Below are 20122 nucleotides of genomic sequence, written 5' to 3'. Positions count from 1 at the left end.
GGACAAGGTAGTGTAGTGGGCTTGTGGAGATCTCACTAAGGGCAGGTCTTGTCATTTACGAGTCACAGCTGATGATGGAAGAGAAAGCTGAGCTTGACTTCCAAATCCTGTGGGATTTTTCAAGGCTGGCAGTGGGAAGAAACATATGAGTTGTTCAAGAAGCTCATTTTTCTTGGCAGTCAACAGGACCCCCACAGTGCTATGAATTTTAATGAGTTCCTTTTCAGAATGCGTATTTAAAATGAACACAAATCCTTCAGTCTTGGCCATGCAGTCATCACTGCCATTTGTCACAAGCTAAACCTGCACCCAGCAAATGGCTGCTCCCATATGTAGCTTTGCTTGGTTCCACAGGAGATATCCAGAAGCAACAAAGCAACAGTTTACCGAATCTGGTCCTACACTGACTTTTCAAGCAGTTTACTAAGACTACCCAATAGCATCACATCCGTAACTGATGGAGACACTGCTGAGATGCCGCTCTTTAAAAAAAATAGAGCAAGAAAGAAATCTGTCATAATGTGGTTGAAGCAAAAGAGGTTGGGTCTGTCCCTGGTCTGATACTGACCCTGTTTTCTGCCTTAGTGACAGGAGATGGGAGGGGGGAGTGCTTGGAAAACACTGGGTAGAAAATGTAATGTAAATGCAGTTTAAGAATTATGGTTAATGAAAATTATAATGTAGCTGGCATTATTTCTTATTTTTAATAAGGCTCTTTTCATTTGTGTAAAGATGACTCAACTAAGACTTGCATGACTGGGTCTAATATTCTTTCTTTATTCCTTTAGCTACTTAAGAGTTTAGAATTAGAATTAATAATTTATTTTTTTTTAAAGAGATATAGCTGCAAGGAATTGCCTTTTGACCTGCACCGGAGCAGGACGAATAGCCAAGATTGGTGACTTTGGGATGGCCAGGGATATTTACAGGTAGGTGAAAGGCCATTTCAGTCCTGTGAATAACTCAGTAATCGGTATCATTTTGACTGGTTTGAACTGTCTCATGGAATCTGAAGCAGTGGAACCGTCCATTATGTGTCTGAATTTGATTACCAGTTAACTAACTGGAGTTAACAAATTTGCCTACTAGCCAATACACTTCAACTGTGTTTATTCCAGACTGGGCCCCAGGGAACACTGCAAACACATGTGGACACTAAACCAAGCATAGGCAAAATTTATTAGCTAGTTGATCATAAATAATATTAAATTAAAAAAAAAAACCAACCATAATTCTCAATTTATGATGTCAAGAAGACTTGCTGCATCAGCACCCTGTGCAAAGCATTGGCAAAATTGATGTCTTCAGCTGTGCACCTACAACATCCTCAGTTTCCATCCCAGTTGCAAAGAGGATATAAAATACTGCTTCAATGCACTATTTGCGTTGATGACTTTCCCTTTTTCTCACTTGGCCCCCAGTGCTGCATGCAATCCCCAGCTGCTGTTACTGTGGTGATAAGATCTTTTATATATCTGAGCCCTTTCAGACTGTGTGACATTCTCCATGCATTTTATCTTTCCCAGAGCAAGTTACTACCGCAAGGGAGGAAGAGCCATGCTTCCTGTCAAGTGGATGCCACCAGAAGCTTTTCTAGAGGGCATTTTCACCTCCAAGACTGATACCTGGTAACAAATGTCTTTTAATCACTTCTGCTACTCAGTGGTAAGAGTCAAGAAATGTAGTGCTCAAGAAAAAAATGTCTGCCTAGCAGGAACCTTAAAAAATGTCAGAATTTCCCAGAAAAATATTCGAAGTCTTCCCTCTGCATTCAGTAGAAGCATGGCTAAAGAATTCTGAGTAAGAATTAAAAAATCTAATGTAAATGGAGGTAATCAATATTCCCTATACATAAATGTAGAGTATCATATAAAGGCAAGCAAGAAGTGAAGAGAGAAAGCAGTTTAGATTCCCAAGAAGTCTCAGTTAAAAATCTAGACAAATACCATCAGACACTTCCCTCAACCCTCAGTATCTGCCACTCAGTTTCTATCAGTGACGAGGCTTGCTTATGTGTCTTGTAAATGACTCTCTGTACCACCCAGGATTAGTCTTTTGTAGAATTTTTTTCTGTTCTATATAAAATGACAGCAGATTTAATCAGAAGTCCTTGCTGGTTGCTGAGGAAACAATATTTATATATTGATTCCTCATGTAACTTGATCTTTCTTTAAAATAAGCACCCCCTCAATAGTAGCACATTCACGCACAGGTGCTGGGGAATGGAAGCTTTCCAGTTGCTTAAGAACACCTCTCTCCCTATACAGTAGATTCTTCAAAATACTGTACTGAGACATTCCCTTAAATGCCACACTGACCCAGTTTCCTGAAGTTGTTAGTGATGCCAGAAGACGAGGGATTGCTTATCAGCGCCTAACTGTGAGCAGCCAGTACTAAATATTTTGAAGGAAAGTGCTGCAGTTCCTGTAATAGCCTATTATGAGTAACATGCGTGTACTGGAAATTTCTTCCACCTTTGCAGCAAATAGTGACTCTTGACTTCAGCAGGGTCAGAATTTTCTGGCAGAACCCTCTTGACTCCCCTGGGTCTAAGTCAGACATTATTTTCGGTGGCACTGCCTAACTTAGCCGTGGATGTAAAGAAGGAGAGCAACCGTATCATGACAAAAAAATAAATGCTGCTGCCTTTCAGTTTCACTGGATGTCTCTTACTTGATTTTATTCTTGAGCGTCCTGTTCCCAAACACTGATTCCAACACCTCGAGTCTTCCCAAGTAAGGTAGGAATCTCCATGCCAGATCTAACAGTTCTTTTCAGTTAGACCATACATAGCAAAGGATGCTCTGGCATTTCCTGCTCTAGAAATAACAAATGCAGCAGAAAGAACAATTTCAGAGTTATTCAAATACTTTGAAACCTCTGCAAAGCTACTTTTGGAGCTTGAGCAAAGGTTTTGATTGATTGGGTTTTTTTATATCAAAGTTGACTCATAATCATGCGAATTGCACATTACTGTGGTTGGCCTACAGCTTCGAAAGGTTGTTGCTGTGGTGTTACCTACACAGCTTTGTGGCAGGTTTGTGGAGCACAAATGAAACCTAATTGGGATTGTTGGCTGGTTTCTGACACAGGTCCTTTGGTGTGCTGCTTTGGGAGATTTTCTCTCTAGGCTACATGCCCTACCCTTGCAAAACCAATCAGGAAGTGCTGGAATTTGTCACCAGTGGAGGAAGAATGGATCCACCAAAAAACTGTCCAGGGCCAGTGTAAGTATTTCCTTACTCCCACAAGCCAAGAGGTAGAGGTATCAAACAGGTTAGACAAAGGCAACTAGACACCTTTAGTCAGGGAATGGTGATTGTCCCCAGTGCTAGATGGGTATTAGTGAATGTCTCTTGAGCCGTGCCTCTTGTGTATAGCTTAGAGCACTATAGGATTTTCTTTAAGTAGTGGTCCCCTAATGGCTCACGATCCAAGGATGCAGAAATGACATGTCCACTTCTGCTCTCCTCCTTTGGGCCATGTACCGAGTACAGTTCCTCTGGACCCGTGATCGCTTCATACTGAAACACATTTTACATCTTTCTTGATTGATGCTTGCTTTTTTTTTTTTTTTTTTTTACTTATTTTAAGGTACCGGATCATGACACAGTGCTGGCAGCATAGCCCAGAGTATCGGCCAAACTTCTCCACAGTCCTGGAAAGAATCAAGTATTGCACACAGGTATTGGTCTTTAGTATCCAGGTGAATGATAATCCATGGAATGCCAACTATCCAAAGGCACTAGGTTTAGTGCCCAAAACAAGTGAAGAGTCCTGACAGACTGATCTAATTACTTTCCCGATTGCAGTGGTGCTGTTGGCTCAACTGGTCTTTTCATTTGGGTTTTCCTGTATCCATCCTCACTCTTCCATCTTCAGCCTAACCAAAATGAGATTATACTGTTCCTGTGCAAGTGGATGCTTTCAGCTCTCAGCTTGTTCAGTAGCAAAGTGTCCTTCATTTTGTGATAGAAAGGTATTTAGAATCTCTTTCAAGGTTCATATTCTGATCTTGCCTAATGTTGCTCAAAAGCCACAGCTGAGTTGATATGGAGTGGAGCGGGGGAATGAGATGGCATGGTGAGTTCACCATCTGGTAGCATTTTACAGCTACAGGCCTGGATCCAACCTCCCACGGGAGAAATTATATACTAAATTATATACTATACCCCCAGCTTAGCCACTGATATCAATAAAGCACAGCCTCTGCTCAAAGGAAAGCATGTAAATGAGAGAGCATTTTTGCAAGTCCTAACAGCATGTTATATCCAGACGGCACATAGCACCTTGTACGACGTGCAGGAATATTGCCCAAACCTGATGTCAGCCTCTGCCAAAAGCTTTTTCGCTCTCATAGCTATTCCTCTGAAAATGCAGGTGTGCCAGTCACCCTGGAGGTGCTCAGGGTGTAACAGATTCTTGTCTCTCTTTTTCAGGACCCTGATGTGATCAACACTGAGCTGCCCATGGAGTGTGGCCCTGCACCAGAGGATGAAGGGAGTACGGTCATGCGCCCAAACATTTCCAGTGGGATAGTGCCCCTGTTGGTAAGCCCTTCTCGCACACCACAGACAACGCCTAGAACACTGGACTCCCACCATGCTGGGCACAAACTTGCACAATGTCCACAAGAGCTACTGGTGGAGAACCTGAGCAACTGGACTGCTCGAGGGCCCAGCCTGCCATGCCTCAGTGATTTCAACAGCGGGTCCTGGTTCCAGCAGACCTCGAACCAGAAGTTGGAGCTCAGCAATCCACCAACGCACAGACTTAAAAACAAAACGAAAAATCTTTGGAACCCAACCTATGGGTCATGGGTACTAGAGAACACCTGTCACTTCAGCCCCAGCTCCAAGCTCAAAGCAACTCCAGAGCGGGAAGATTCAGGCTTTGATGGGAATTGCAGTTCTTCTAGCTCTCGGGCATCTCCAGCATCTCCAAGTCGGAGCAACTGCCCTCACCTGGATATCGGTGGGATTGAACTGGTGAAACTCCAGACTTTCCCCTGCGGCAATGTAAATTATGCTTATGATGACCTGTGCTATAGCACTGACCACCAGCCATCAGCTTTAGCAGAGGTCAGAGCAGCTGTGCTAAGGAGCTCCATTCCGCATAGAGATGAAAAGCCTTTTTATAAAACAGAGAAAACATCAAGAGAGAGGGACTCTGGTCTGTCTTTGTCAGATGACCTGAGTGTTACTCCAGTATAACAGAAACGGTTCTTCCAACGATCAGGGAATGTGTGTGTCTGGAAGGACTGCTTCCTATTTCACTTACTTCCTCCATAAGTTCCTTCGAATGGGTGATGATTCAACATCAGCAATGTTCTGCTTCCTCCTTCTACCTGCCGGATCCCCAGATCATTAAAGACGATCATTTCTATCTGCCATTTCTATCTCTGTCCATCAAATGTGTTCCACTGAACCAGCTTAGCGGTGGAGAACCATGGCATTGTTGCTCTGATTCAGAATGCAATACTTAATGAAAGGACTCCTTCTCAATCTGCTCAGGTGAAAAGAAATGGACCTACCATCCAACCGCAGCATTTGGATGGAAATAATGACCAACACAGGTTGCGCTTCTTTCTGACGGAAGAAACCAAAAATGCATGCTGTGCCAGCAGCATCCAACTTGCAAAGGCTGCTATATTCCCCGAGCACTTTTTACAGTCCTGATGACTTACTAATGATGCTCATGCACTGTAAGGGAAGTAAATAAATAGCAGCCACATTTGCATCTGTTTTATTAGCAGACCCTGTGGAAAAACATGAAAACGAAGCTACTGCTCAAATTGGAAGCAGTAGGAAGGATGAAAAAAAATCCAGGCTCCACTGAGCATGTGCTTTGAAAACAAGCAACGAAGAGGCAAACAAATTTACTATTAAAAAGAAATAGTTGGTGGAGCTGATAGTATCCCTTTGAATAGTGATGGAAGTGTGCTGCTTGCCTTATGGTGTCGCTTTCCTCACAGCTCCTGGTGTGGAAAGGGCAGGTGGTTTTTCAAGAAAGGGTGAGCTGCATGGGGTGATGAGAAATGGACTGTCTTTATCTTTTAATGGACTTTACTTGGGATGAACTTCATTTTTTGTAAGTACTTTGATATTCAGAAGTAATTTCCCGTGCTATGTTGGTAAGCATTAAGCTGAGGTTCTCGGGTAACTGTCTAGCATTTGGCACACTGGAGTTCTTCTTGGTTTTAGTACCTACTCCTCTGAGGTAGAAATGAAGTAATGCAAGGGAGGGGCAGAGTGAAGGGGAACCAAATACAAACTTTACCTTACAGTTCCCTTTACACAGGAAGGTAGAATAGCTCATCCATTTGAGAAAGCTAAAATCATGACTTGGCTTCACACACCTGAGCAGGTCGTCATTTCTTCTTGCCTTCCAAGCATACAGACTTGCTGGTAAAGGTAGTTGTTTGTTTTGAAGACAGCTCATCTCTAAGGCTTTCTTGTGTTGCTTAGGGTCTAAACTGATGTTTACTGGTTAAAGCCTGCAAAATAAGAAGACTGAAAAAGTAAAAAATTTGGTTTAAGCTTGAACAGTCTCGGAAGCATTTTGTCCTTGTCCCACTGCTGAATGTTGCACTGCCAACCTACGGTGGCAAATTACATGCTGCCTTCATGTCTAATCAAGTTGTATGGTGAGATGTCAGTCGTAGATGCTGTCTGGTTCCTTTCTGAGGGAAGAGGCGCTCTAGTACAAGCTTCACGCTTGGCTATCGGCTGCATGTACAGTTTGAAGATGTGGGCGGGCAGGAGAGGGTTTGCTTTGATGACACAGACTTCCTGTCCTCTGCATCATCCAGGGATGGACACTACTGAGATGTGGTACAGAAAAGCACAGAGTGAAGAGGCTGAATCCATCCTGAGTGAAATCCGTCTTCGGCTCAGGTTTATGCTTTGTGGGTCTGACTTTGTATCTGTTCCAAGCTTCCTATAGTTTTAGGCCTTTGGCTTTAGAATGAATGGTTTTATATACCATCATTTCCAGACCTGAGTGGTGATGATGGCCACCTTTCAGCAATGACCCGTATGGTATGGAAATAGTAATTCCAAATCCATGTTGGGAAATGACAGGTGGTCAGAACAGAAGGGTCCCTCTGTGCGTGGGCGAATTCCAGGAGTGGTGTAGGGACTGATGGACTTAGTGACCGAGGTAGATGGTTTCCCTTGCCTTATGCCCTTCTTTCCATTTCACCTTTGCTTTAGCTCTCTGGCTTCTCTCCTGTTTCGCTCATTGCCTGTCCTATCTTACGTCCAGGAGCTGCTACAGCCCAGTTAGATGAGGCAGGAAAGCCCAGTTAGCAGGAAATTTCCTCATTCTTTCCTCTTGCAGAGGCTAACGTTTTTTGGTCATGTTTCAGGCTGGCCACCTCTGGAACATGCTAGTCAAGAATAAATACATTTACTCTTGGCTAGTTGGAATAACACCAGCTCATCTTCAACATCCTTACCTTTCAGATTATATTAGTCCTATGGTTTATGCATTAATAGTGGCGGGTTTTTTCTCCCCAAAGGTGAGCTGTCAAAGTCTCCAACAGTTGTGACTGGGCATCAGCAACTCAGCCCCTTCCTCCCCACGTATGTGATAAGGCCACAGCAGAGCGTAGTGATCCTAGTTCAGCTGCAGTGGCTGTGACTCCAGATCGCTTTCCAACCCTTGTTTGTAACAGGCTCTACCCTGAGCAGACTGCTGGTGGTCATGACCATGCTTTTGCAGGCCCATTACGACTCTGCTTTCAGTTCTCCTTAGCCATTGGCATGGGTGGGAAATTGGTGGTGAGGAGCAAAATGCTGACTTGTTCAGAAGCCATGGGAAGTTAAGTATACCACCTTTTCTTCCTGCTGACTTTTTATAAAGTAGCAGGGCACAAGGCAGTTCTTCATTTTTCCACGTGGAAATGACTATAAAACACCCTAAGATTCCAGTGAGAAGCAGGTAGGATCCCTGCTGTCCCTATGGTGACCCAGCTTGAGCTACCATTGTTTTCCCCATTCACAGCACTTGCCTCAACTTAATTCACAAATTTGGAAAGGCCAACAGTGAGAAAACTAGATAAGCCATTGAAAAGTGAAGTGAGAGAAGAGCACAGCTCTATTACCAATGACACAGGCAGTCTTGGCTGCAGCTATGCCTTCATTTTATAAATAAAATACAAGTTCTTCAGTCCAGCACTTCGGGCAAATACCTGTTTTTACTGAATAGCTCTGTCAAGGTACTTATTTACAGGAAGAGCATAGACAAAGCTGCACCGAGCCAGAATAAAACTCCATCCTGCCCAGTTCTTATCTCTAAGAATGACCAACAGTGGGGTGTTGAAGGTCAACTGCAAGAGTAGAGTGAGCATGTAGTGATTATTTAGTTCCTAGGCATACTTTGCTGGTTTACAACAGCATGTAGCTCAGGGATGTACTGAGCCAGATGCAGTGTCTTGAGACAGAACATGGAGCTGCACGTTCCAAATGGGCACTAGAAGAAAGAGCCAGCAATTTTAAAAGAATGTGCATTAGCAACCTAAATTTTGTATAAGCTTTTAACTCCCTCAAATGGAACTAAAGGTAAACAATCTTCTGTCAGCACAGTTGCCATGACTCTTTGACCTGTAACAGTTTTTCTCTCTGCGTATCTGATCTCTTAGTTGCTTTTAAAAACCCTCACAGACAATGAATTTTTAATTAATATCCTGGAGGAAATAATGCTAATATTGCTCCTGTTGTGATGCTGAAATGCTACGTGCTGTCCAAACCATGTTATCTAAAAAGAAAAATGTCACAATGACGTATAGTACAACCTCCGGTCCTACAATTCTGAGACTGAAACTTAGTGTTCATACAATCACAAATTTCATAGTGCTCAATTGCTACCATTTCAAAATATAACTTGCTTGAAACTTGTTTTTAAAGGAGCCACTTTTAGTGCATAATCAATGAGTTGAACCCATAGTGTCAAAATTAGATTACTTTGGCAATTGAAAGCCAAAACCCAGTTTTGTTTCCTAGAGGAATGACTTGAGCTGGAGATCTGGGATTAATTCAGTCCTGTAATCCATGTGAAAAGTCTTCCAACACTTCCCCACTGGAGAATCAGCCATTTATAGGATTATTATAAATTGCTTTTCCTGATGGGTGTCTGTCTTTTAACATGTTACCAACTGGGTTTTAGATTTGTGTATATAGTTGTTGGGTTTCTTTCTTCTGGGCTCAGCATTAGTACTTTATGTTGCTTCATACAACCTCACACCTACATTTTAAAGAGGGGACTGAATAACAAAAGATGAAATAATAATGCAAATTTCAATTTGCCTTTCTCTGCTTTCTTTTCACATTTGATGATATTCTTGCTTCCGAATTCTTTCTTTTCTCTCCTCAACTTAAGTGTTTTGTATCTTCATTTACCCTTTAAAGAAACAGAATTTTTAACTGCAGAGATTTAAGGTGTCCCCTCATATCAACCCTTTTCCTGAGGTAAGTTCTCCACTGATTTGCCAACGGGCAGGTGTGCACTGAGAAAGCTTAGCAAGTCTAATTAAATAGTTACAGGCTTTTGCAAGTGTAACTTACTCCATCTCCAGTACCCTCCCCCTACTTACCCAAAAGAGAAGGCTACTGCTGGGAGTACGGTTTTTCCCCAATACGTATTTGCAACTCCACAGCTGTGTCAGCCAGGGACCACGCTTCCTCAGACCCTTGAGCAGCAGAGCTCTGCGAGACAGTTTCTCGCAGAGAAACTGTAGATGTGGCCGTGCTCTCTCCTGGCTGCCTACCCTTTTCAATCTGATGCGGAGACCTTCGGCATGACATCACTAACATCCTCCCATCTCATCACATGACTTTTTCATTTAGTTGAATAGGTTTTGATTTGTCATTACCTCTGACCATGGCAGCACTTCTTGCCAACTTACTTTCTGGGTGACTACTGTACATAAGTAGATGACACGCCTGCTTCTATGCAATTTAAAGCTGGACAAGTGTATACTTCTATATTTGCAACACAAAATAAAGAGACACTAATGGTGGTTATTTGTTTCCCTCTCTGCTAAGTACTCTTTGCACACAGGTAAGAGGACACCTCTCTTGCTGAGAAGTGTTGCCAGTCCTGGAGGGTTGACTGCTTGTTCCCTGCCACCACACAAAACTGCCCTGTGGAACAGTTAACTGCTGTGAGTCTGCCAAGTGCCTTTCGATCACAAGTTTTTGATATACTGTAGGCTATGAACTGAGATTTTTGAGACAGAGCTTACCTCGAAGGAAGCTGTTGAGCTTTGTGTGGATCAGGTTCTAAAGCAAATGTATCTAATGGGTTTTGGAACCAAGCTCCAACATTAGCTTCTGTATGTCTTAGAACCGCTTTTGTTTTAGGAAATATTAGATGCTAAAGACTAAAAGTACAAGAAACACTGAAATAAATAGTTTTTGTCCCTTCCCTAAGGAAATTCTTGAAGAAAAGACATTACTGTCCTGTGACCAAACCACAGTGGATGTCTTTTTTCCTCCAGTCTCATTTATTTAGTAGCATACACACTTCAGAATAACAAACACTCAACCAATACAGTCAATGTCAAAAGTGACCATGGTCAGCATTGCATTGTAGTGTTCAGAACAGATGCACTGTGGATGATACAGGCCATTTGATCTCAGTACCTTAAGAATAACAAATAATAACAACAGCAATACGAAAAAAAAATAGCAAAGAGCCCTCTGAGATACTTAAGGGTTTGGTCCAACTCCCATTGAAATCTTTCCCTATAATAGGAACTGGATCAGATGTTAAGTGGATTTCCCCCGTGTAAAATTAAGAGGGATTTAATTTTTACCACATTGATTAAATTTCATCCAAATTTATATCCTTGTGGGGCCCCAACACCCATCATTTTTAAACTTTGCTGATGTATCTCTTTGTGCATTTCCTTCTATATTGCACCTTCCTCCAAAGAATCTCACAGCATCTTGCAAGCAATAATGAAGGACAGCCTCACACCATTCCTGTGAGGTAAGTAGGTACTATTCCCATCTGTAAAATGGGAACAAAACTGAGGCCTAGGATAGTTGTCCAAGGCCAAAAAACCAAGTCACTGCCAAAATTGAGGGAGAGAAGTCCTACTGATAGATTCACGCAGGAACGCAATGCAGCAGAGCAGTAAGCAGTGCTGCATCTAACTAGTGAGTTTAAAGACCTTGGTGCCTAAGTCAGAGGGTAGCTGTTCAGCACCAAAGTGCCTCTGGGCCAGCATATCTTACCATGCTGTTCAAACACACATGCTCTCGGTGCCTCCGGAGTGAGGCAATATCTCAGCAGAGGCATTACAGAACTACATTCTGGACTTGTATGTAAACAAGTACCTCGGTTATCATGCATCAGCTCTTCTATGTTACATGCCTGTGCAAAGGCATCATGTTGACCCTCTGGTAAATATAAGCTTATTCAAGGCAACTTACTCCATAGTGAAAGAAGGCTATGCTGCTTCCTCACACTAGCAAGTGAGTGTGCACTGACAGGCACTCTGGGCCATCTGATGTGAATCAAGGTATCTAACTTACCCTGTGGTAGTTTGCTCATGAGCTCTTAGCCTCCAGCTCCTTAGAGCTCCAGTGCTCAGCTGCAGTCCTACACTTGCAGTTTGCTATGAAAAGCTGCCTCCTTTTCTCCTTTCCCACAACAGCAGCAGAAGATTGTGGCTTCTTCCCTTCTAAACCCTGGGCAAGCCAAAGGGCCATTTCAAAACTAACTTGCTAGAACTATTTATCATCTAGAATGAGTTTCCAGACCAAGGTCTGCTATAGCAGAGGTTTTCTTTTCTCCCTGACCTTTTCAACTACTGCAGAGGAATGGATCATTCTCCATGTTTTCCCCCAAGACCACGTATTGCAAACCATCCAGGTGCTAAGCAGCACTTGGGTTTTTTGAAGCTACTGGTGCCACGTTGCTTCTAGTTCTCCTTTAGAACTGGACAGTCATTCTAAAAGTTTGTCTCAAATTCTCAACTGACATTTGAGCATCAGCTTTTACCCTCCAAATTTCCCCTCTAGAAAGTAAGTTACACTGGTGCAAAAGATTTACATGTGGTAACAGAAGAAAGAAATTTAACTCTGAAGATTAATTAGGCAAACCACTAATGAATTCTATCACCTTAACAGTGTCATTTCTAACTTTTCTAATTTTTCTTTTTATTACGGTAGGACTGCTTGCAACTGCAGGTCTCATAGAAAAGGTATTATTAAAGTCCTCCCCTGTGAGACCTATTTAATTCCTATTCTCCTTAAGCACTGCTCACCAGTGGCTTACCTGTTGGCTGCTGGAAAGGAGGAAGATTTTTTTTTAAATTGTATGAAATTCACCACAGATTTATTTGTCATCTCATAACAGTTCAAAAGTTAGGAGGCATCTGGAATGATAATATCTGTGCTCTCTATTGAAGGCTCGCTGTCACTTTAAAAAGAAAGTATAAACCCTCTGAAACATCTGAGTGGAAAATTCATTAACATACTATCAGGAAAATAGAACTGAGAGGGACTCTGGGAGGCCACAGAAGAAGTCTGAATTTGCAGTGAACAGCAAAAATAATTAACAGTTTCAAACAACTTCTGTTTTAGGATGAAATGTTTCCATGTGTCATTACTTCCTACAGAATACCCACTGTATGTCATCTAAACTTTTAGGTCACAACTGAGCTTGCATTTTTAATACTGCTGTTTTGTTTAGAGGTGATGAAAAAGTTATTAAATCTGACTGATCTCTTAGTACAGTAGTGTGTTATCTAAAGTAACTCCTTTTAGAAATTATTTTAGGCTGTTCAATTCTGATTACAAATGTTATAGATACATGTCATTCCAGATCTGGACTCTACAGTCTTTTTTTGCTCGTGATCACGATTATTATTGAAACAGCAGTTTCCCAAAGCATGGAGTCACCTTCATGTATCCTGAAGTTCTCAGAATCTCTTCTGAACATAGGACACTGGCAAAAGACAGCAATTTCTGATCAATGTGCATTACCAGCTTTAGATGTTGAAAGGAGATTAACAACCAAATAGTAACATAAGTCTTGTCCTCATTTTGAAAACTGCATCATCACATTATTAATGTTAAAACCTGGAATGTGAGTGAACATGTGAATACTGATAGTATTTATACTGCTAGTATTTAAAGAACTGTTCAAGTGACTAGAAGCAACCAAGAGAGAAGGTATGTGAAGCCATTACAAGAAACCACTTCAGTCTTTCTTGATTTTCGCCTAAACACTGTAAATTTTCTGTGGCTGTGCCTGGGCCACAGCAAAAGAATGAACCACAGATGGCCCTGCAATTCCAGACAGGGACTAGGGCATGTGATATATTGACATTCCTTCCCCCAAACTGCCCTGAGTTAACAGCTGATACCTTGGAGGAAGGATGCCTGGGAATTATCTCATCATTAGTGTAATGCTGTGAATGCAGAAACATTACCCTCCTGATCGCTGCACCAGTCTATATACTTAAGTGGCCGCATCGTATGTGGGAACAGGAACATGGCCAACAAGTCATGTGCATTAGGAGACAGTCAAACCATGATCTTAAGAGATCACATTGATTGCTGGCTACTAGTGCGAGCATGTGTGTGCACGTGCATAGGGGTTTTGTCTTGAAAAATAAACAAGCCTTGGAAAAAAAACCTTAGTTCCCTGGTCTGTGTGCGAAAGAGTCATTACTGATTTTCAGAACTGCAGTTCAGCTGCAAGAGGCCAAACTTGCCAAGCCAGGCACTTTTCCAGCAGCCCACCCAGTCTGAAAGTCAAATGTTTTTGGAGACAATAGGCTGCTATTCTCTCCCTAGAGTATTTGTAATCTCCTGAGAGGCTACATAAAAGCAAAGACTGTTCTTGGACAGAAGTGAATCGAGGCTAGGGTAGGGAAGAGGAGGAATGGTCAACAGCAGTTACCACATCCAGCCACTACAAACTGCTGTCTCTCTTTGCTCTAGGTTTCTCATGATTATCACCCATTTCCACCTTGTGCACACTGTAACACAATGCAGCAGAAGTTGTTGGTCCAACCTATAGTGTACACAGAGGCAAGGAGACTTAGAATTCGGGGGGGGGGGGGGGACCCAACACTCTTGCTGGTTTCAAAACTATGCAGTTCCCTGAAAAATTGTTATTTCTACCCTGAATCCCCACGCACTTGCTCTGGTTCACTAAGAGGTAATCTGGAGTCCCATCTGTTTGCCAGAAATCAGAATCATTCTGGTTTACCATACAGATCTCTTGACTCATGCTGGTGTGATTCCAGAGTATGGAGATCTTCATTCTCTGAGGACCAGTCTGAAGTTAGGCTGGTGCAATACAGACCAATCTGGAGTTATTTAGGTTCATGGAGGGCCAATGCAAAGTCATTTTGATGACTAACTGCTGGGTTCTGGATGCAGCTCCCTCTGTACTGATGACCTCAGGAGTTTGGAGGGAGTTAAAAGGTTTCCTTCTAACTGAGTGATCCCAGTAGAGCAGAAAGTTTCAGAGCAGCCCTGCAAGTTTTGTGCCATTCTCAACTCATCTTTCAGTGATGCTTTCCAAGATGCCAATCAAATTGTCCAGTCCCAACAAGTACCCATCCTCCCTGTTGCCTTCTTGCCAGGGGATCCTGTGATCCAGTGTCTGCCCATCAGGGAGAAGGGTGGTCTTTCCAAAATCGATCAGCCACACATTGGCATTCCCACTGCCATCGTGTACAAAGAGTAGTGAACTTCCAACAACCTGGAAGACAGATTGAGATGATGTGGTTAAAAAACACATCTTTGGCTCTCTCCCATCACTTAACGCTTCCCACTAAGAAGATTACCTCCTCAGATGACCTCTTCACCTGTGACCTAACAGACTTTTGGGTTGTGCTTACACATTGACAATTTACATGCCCAATTTGCATAACCATATTAATCAGTAATGTATAAATGGGCCTGTAGATGGGAAAAGGGACCCAAGTAGACAAAGGGAAGAAAAGCAATTCTCCAGCTCACTTGGCAGCAGGTCTCAATTTGAGCAATTCAACAAAAGCCAGTGACTACTTTCAAAGAAAGACCATGACTCGTGATTAACAAAAATGCCTCTAGTGGCAAGAGGAAATCAACAAGGTCAAACAAAATACCTGATCTCAAAATCTGGAGCTGTAACAAGCATAACTTACAATGCTAATGATGCCTTCTCCACAGCAAAGCATACAAGGAGAACATATAGAGCAGAATTATACAGTGTTTCAGCGTAAATCCAGTATAACTAATAAAGTCTTCATTGTCAACCTACAACTGAATGCTACTGTACCAAATGCAAGCTTCCACATTACCATTCCCCCATAAAGATTCCCACTGGAACACTCTGAGATTAGAGAAACCACAGGAAACTGGTACTAATAAACCATTCCCTGCTGTGGCCCAAAGCTATAAGTGCTGGGATGTTATAAAGATGGGATGATTTATTATTCCACAACTGGTTTAATCATCTGTATCATTGCAATGAAGGCTTTGAGGTATCTGTGTTGTTAACAACAAGTAGTTTTCTTCTACTACAAACTCCTTTCTACTAATAGAGCAGGCTATTCCAAAGTACATCTGAATGACCAAACGAAGCAGCAATGCACCTCCACAGCATTACATTCACTGCTCACCTCATGTCGCTTGAAGAAGTCTGAGGATTCAAGAATGATATGAATTTCCTGCAGACGCTTGAGGTATTTTTTCTGGAGAAAAAGGAGAAAAAAACAACCCGTAAACATTTAAGTAAAGAATGAATGACGATACTCTGTTTACAAGAGTCAATATAATGAAGAGATCATGTTAAATTTAGGCTAGAAGTCCTTCAAAACAACAGGTTCATCATTTGAAAGTCAATCTGAAAATACACTTCAACAGGCTTTCATAGTGAATGAACAGACTGGAGTTCCTCTGCCGCATGCGTCACAGCAAGCATACTTATCTGTCTTGCTTCGGATGCAGTGAGGTAGCATCTGGCTGCACACCTTCTGCATCCCTTTTTTTTTTTTTTTCTTTTTAATAAAGAGAAAAAAGTTGCAAGCAATTAAAAATCTTTCAGTTCTCCACAGTGAAGAGAGAATGAAATTGTGTTAGAGAGACAAGGAGCTCCAACTGTGTTGGGCGGTAGGGGCGGGGGGAAGGGAATTTAAAAAAAAAAAAAAAATCAAGGCCCAATACATAAAGCTCTAGTATACGCTTTTAATGCTGCCCTGTGTTACCAAGCATGCTCCTCCTGGAGGGCTAATCTGCCTTCACAATGGCTTCTACACTGCAGCAAAACACTATGGCATCCTTTGAAGTTCCAAAGACAAGAGACATGTTATGCCATCTACTACATGCCTGCGGTGCTGCCCATGAAGTAGCATACACGAGTTGCTCTTTGAGGCGAGTCTCACACATAGGAGCACAGCCAGCCACCAATCTCACTTCCTGCCCCCATGCTCTGGTTTTATCCTCTCCAGACTGAATTCCCAAATCACAAGTTTTCCTGCCAACACAATACTTGCTTAGACATCATCATCCCACTGCTGCATCTAACACTCATGGTTGAAGCTGATGGCAAGTCATAAGTTAGCTTAACCGATGTTTTGCTAGCATAAGGAACTTCAGGTGAACTCATGGCAAGAGCTGCCAGAACTGGTCTCAGCCAACTACTCTCATAGCCCACCAAGTCCCCATGTCCACTCCATCTGCTGAGAGGGAATGGAAGTCCAAACCATTTTCTTCCTTTATAGTTTAATTGATCTTTCTTGTACCAGAGGACACGTGGCCCTGAAGCAAGTTCATCAGGTCAAAGATCAGTGAACCTGAAGAGTTCAGACTCACCAGAATAGTTGTGTTGCCCTCAATGAATTCCACAAAAACTTGTAGAACTTGCTCCTGTGTCTTCGTAGTTTTGAAGTTTGTGTTACATGTTCCATCCGCCTTCTGCACAAAAACACACAGAGATGATTTATACTACATATATATCATTCCCCTCATCAGTCAATCCTCTTGAACCATCACTCAGCTCTTGCTAACCAGATGAAAGTGAGTAGTTGAACAGGAAGAGAGCAGATAAACCAAGCAAGAAGTGGAGAAAAGATACAAAAGCTGATTGGATAACTTTAAGTGGCACTTCATTTCCTGTTGAGTGCAGTTTAAAAAAAAACAACTCATGATATTACCAGCTTGCAGGAGGGTTCTCTCACATGTCAGTACTAGCAGTGCAAAGTTCAGTGGGGCAAACCACAGTGACCTCTTTGGTTGTCCTCTCATCTAGCTTGGTGTAGTCAAACCCTGGCTGGGGGTGTAAGGGGACATTTTCAAACCAAATTTTACTAGTCCTTTTTGTTTGGGTTTTTTTGGTTTGTTTTTCAATGGGGAAATCAAAGAATTGCCGTTAAGACTCAGTTCCCAATATACCTTTGCACATTAATGTGACCCAGAAGTCACAGAATGGAAAGCTAGTTGCAGCCAAGAACAACTCTGAATTTGCAATGCTAGCAGTGACACAAATGCTAGCAGTGACAAAGCAGGTGCATGAATGTTGGCAAAGGACAGTGTGTGCATGCTTGTATCCAGCTGGGTCCTAGAGAAATTCAGACTATTTTCGGGCTAGCGGTACAACTCAGTACAGAATCATCCTGCTACTGAAAAAACAAGTCTTTTTATGTGGTGGTAGTGACCAGCTTGTGCTTGTGGGGCTACAAGTAAGCAAGAGCAGTGCACGAATCAGAGGTATCTGTCAACATAGACTATACGAATATGCATTTCTCCAGGAACATGCCTGTTGCTTCAAGAGACACAAATATGAGCTTTTAGGACATGCATGTAAAATACAGCAATTATTGCAGTTGGTAGCCTTTATCCACTAAAAGCCTGCAATATGATCAAACTGTATTCCTCTCCATCGTATCAGTCCAATGAAATCCCTCATTTCCATTATAAGAGTAAATCAACAGGTCATCAAAATGTGTTCCCTCGCACATGTTAAAAGTCACTGCAACAAAACTGGGTAAATTCCGCTCCAGTCTTAGCAGGTGAAACACTGTTTACTCCACAGCAGAACTCGCCCCCTAGTATATCCTCGAAAAAATCTGATAATGCTAAATTTCCAGATCTATCATGCAAGAGAATGAACTGACTGAATGGCAAAGCCATGCAGAACAGCCTCCCACTTACCAGACTTTCTAGCAGCAGAATAAACAGAATTTTATTCCAAGGCTGTGGGCCAGATACAAGTGTGGCATGTCAGCCTGATGAGATGTGTAAGTTATGCAAGAGAAGTTCAGCAGGTAGGCAGTGAAAGTTAGGAGCCATCTGATCTGATGTATGATAATACTCAGCAGCACATAGAAATTTGGAACTTAGTCTGATGCCTTGTACCTCTTCACTGGAGTAAGGTTGTTTTAAAAATAAGTTCTCCCTGTGCCCCAAATCCCAGAGCAAAGTCTGGAATAGCTGCTGCGTGTTCCCTTTTCATCCTTTTTTGTCTGGAAAGACTAATTGCTTGCTTCCCTGTTGTTTAGAAACACTTTTATGATTTCGTTCCTTTGCAGTGGTTGGCAGGAAACGTAACTGCTGCCTGACTTTACTTGCTGCAAACAACATCCAGATTTTGAATGGCACCATCCCTCGTATTCTATACCAGGTCCTCGCAACAACTCTGGATGTACCTGATCCTCAGGAGGCGCTTGCCTGACTTGCTCCTTGAAGTCATGCCTTTGTCAGGGCCTCCACATACATTCCTGCACAGCAGAGCAGTCCTTTGCACAGTGCAGCTAGTGAGCCACTTGCAGCACTTCTCATTAGATGTGACAGTGACACGGCTAGCAGGAGGGCAGGTTTGGCTGCTCCATAAAATAGTGCTACCTATCTTAACCTGTGTGGTCTTGCTCAGATTCCTCTGCAGACTTCCCTTAAAGGGCTCTGGGTTAAGGTCGTGACCTAAAATGGATTCACAAAGATTTATGAATCAAATCTGACGTCCTCCTGGAAAAACGGCTATCCCTGATCTGCAGCTAAAGGAATGACACCAAAGGAAGAAGTAACTTCCCGAACTGCACAGAGATTCAGTGACAGAATGGGAAGCCAGAACTCTGGATTCTCAGCCCCATGCATCTCTGCTCTGCAAAACTATTAGTGTTGTAGAGACAATGTTTGTGATGCCTAGCCTTCAGACAGCCCCTTCAAGAGAGGAAACCTGCATTCTGAATCTGGCAGGCACAACAGACTGAGTGTCAGGTGCCAGCTGTAAGGAAACCCAATGGTTCCAACTATTTTTGATAAGAGGAAGCGGGACAAATCCCGTAAGTGAACCCGGCCTGATTTCAGAGATATGGAAGCAAGGCAAGGAAAAGAGATGGATCAACCTGAAAAGAAAAGGCACCCCACTGATGAAGAGGGAGTGCATATGATGAATCAGATCTCATTTATTGGAAGCCACTTCACAGAAGGGCTTCTGTGATTTCAGTTTCTTTGCTTCTGCTTCTTATTCCAGCAGCCACAGGGCAGGAATATTTCTGAATGACCAAACCCAACATAGCTGTTCAGCTAACTCCAGCAGTTAGCAGTACACTCAGGGAGAAACCCCTTTTTCCCCATCAACCACTAGCTGGCACCACTGATCCTTTTAGGCTCTCCTCTCAAAATGAGAATCTGCAGCATGGCTTTGCTTTTCTGCAAATATACAGAACTGGATGTACAGTTCAGCTACAGTGAAACAGTGTAGGGAGTACTGACTAGCTATATTGCTTTAACAACTCAGTTTCTGTCACCATTTCTCCATGTAAAAAAAAAAAAAAAAAAAGAGAATACCACCTACATCCCTTGTAACAGCACAGGGAGATAGAGGAAAAGGTAATGCACTACAGTACTCCAAAGCATTTCCTGTGCTTAATGAAAAATTAAGTATGTGTGTCCTGTTTTGCACAGTTACAGCATTGTCTCAACAGAGGGAAATATCATGCAGTCTGCATGCCGTACTGCTCCTATCCACCTCTGATAACCAGCCAAACCACAAAGAACAAGCCAGGAGGTTTTACTGGAGCTCCTTGTGCTCCCTCAGCTCAGTCACTCTCCAGGACTCAACATAAATCTGTAAGTCTTCTACACTGACCAACTACCTTTCCGAGAACATA

At 42.5% G+C, this 20122-nt stretch overlaps 2 protein-coding genes across 3 annotated transcripts in view; one reads left to right on the top strand and one right to left on the bottom strand.

The window, feature by feature from the left end:
* The window catches only part of LTK (leukocyte receptor tyrosine kinase), a 95612-nt gene extending 90246 nt beyond the window's left edge, over positions 1-5366 (top strand). Inside the window, exons 25-29 of the mRNA XM_076343516.1 lie at positions 837-929; positions 1527-1628; positions 3093-3227; positions 3595-3685; positions 4440-5366. Coding sequence (XP_076199631.1) covers positions 837-929; positions 1527-1628; positions 3093-3227; positions 3595-3685; positions 4440-5213 — 1195 coding nt within the window. The 3' untranslated portion in view covers positions 5214-5366. The remainder of the gene's footprint in view (positions 1-836; positions 930-1526; positions 1629-3092; positions 3228-3594; positions 3686-4439) is intronic.
* A 5118-nt stretch (positions 5367-10484) lies between these two features.
* Positions 10485-20122, bottom strand: part of ITPKA (inositol-trisphosphate 3-kinase A) — a 40898-nt gene continuing 31260 nt past the window's right edge. For both annotated transcript variants that reach the window (XM_076344628.1, XM_076344629.1), the window contains 3 exons: positions 16827-16928; positions 15635-15706; positions 10485-14730 (listed from right to left, as the gene is read on the bottom strand). In XM_076344628.1, coding sequence (XP_076200743.1) covers positions 14527-14730; positions 15635-15706; positions 16827-16928 — 378 coding nt within the window. In that variant the 3' untranslated portion in view covers positions 10485-14526. The remainder of the gene's footprint in view (positions 14731-15634; positions 15707-16826; positions 16929-20122) is intronic.

This window comes from Aptenodytes patagonicus, chromosome 7, assembly GCF_965638725.1.
Source record: "Aptenodytes patagonicus chromosome 7, bAptPat1.pri.cur, whole genome shotgun sequence".
Taxonomy (NCBI): Eukaryota; Metazoa; Chordata; class Aves; order Sphenisciformes; family Spheniscidae; genus Aptenodytes; species Aptenodytes patagonicus.
This window is presented reverse-complemented; position numbering and strand designations above follow the sequence as displayed.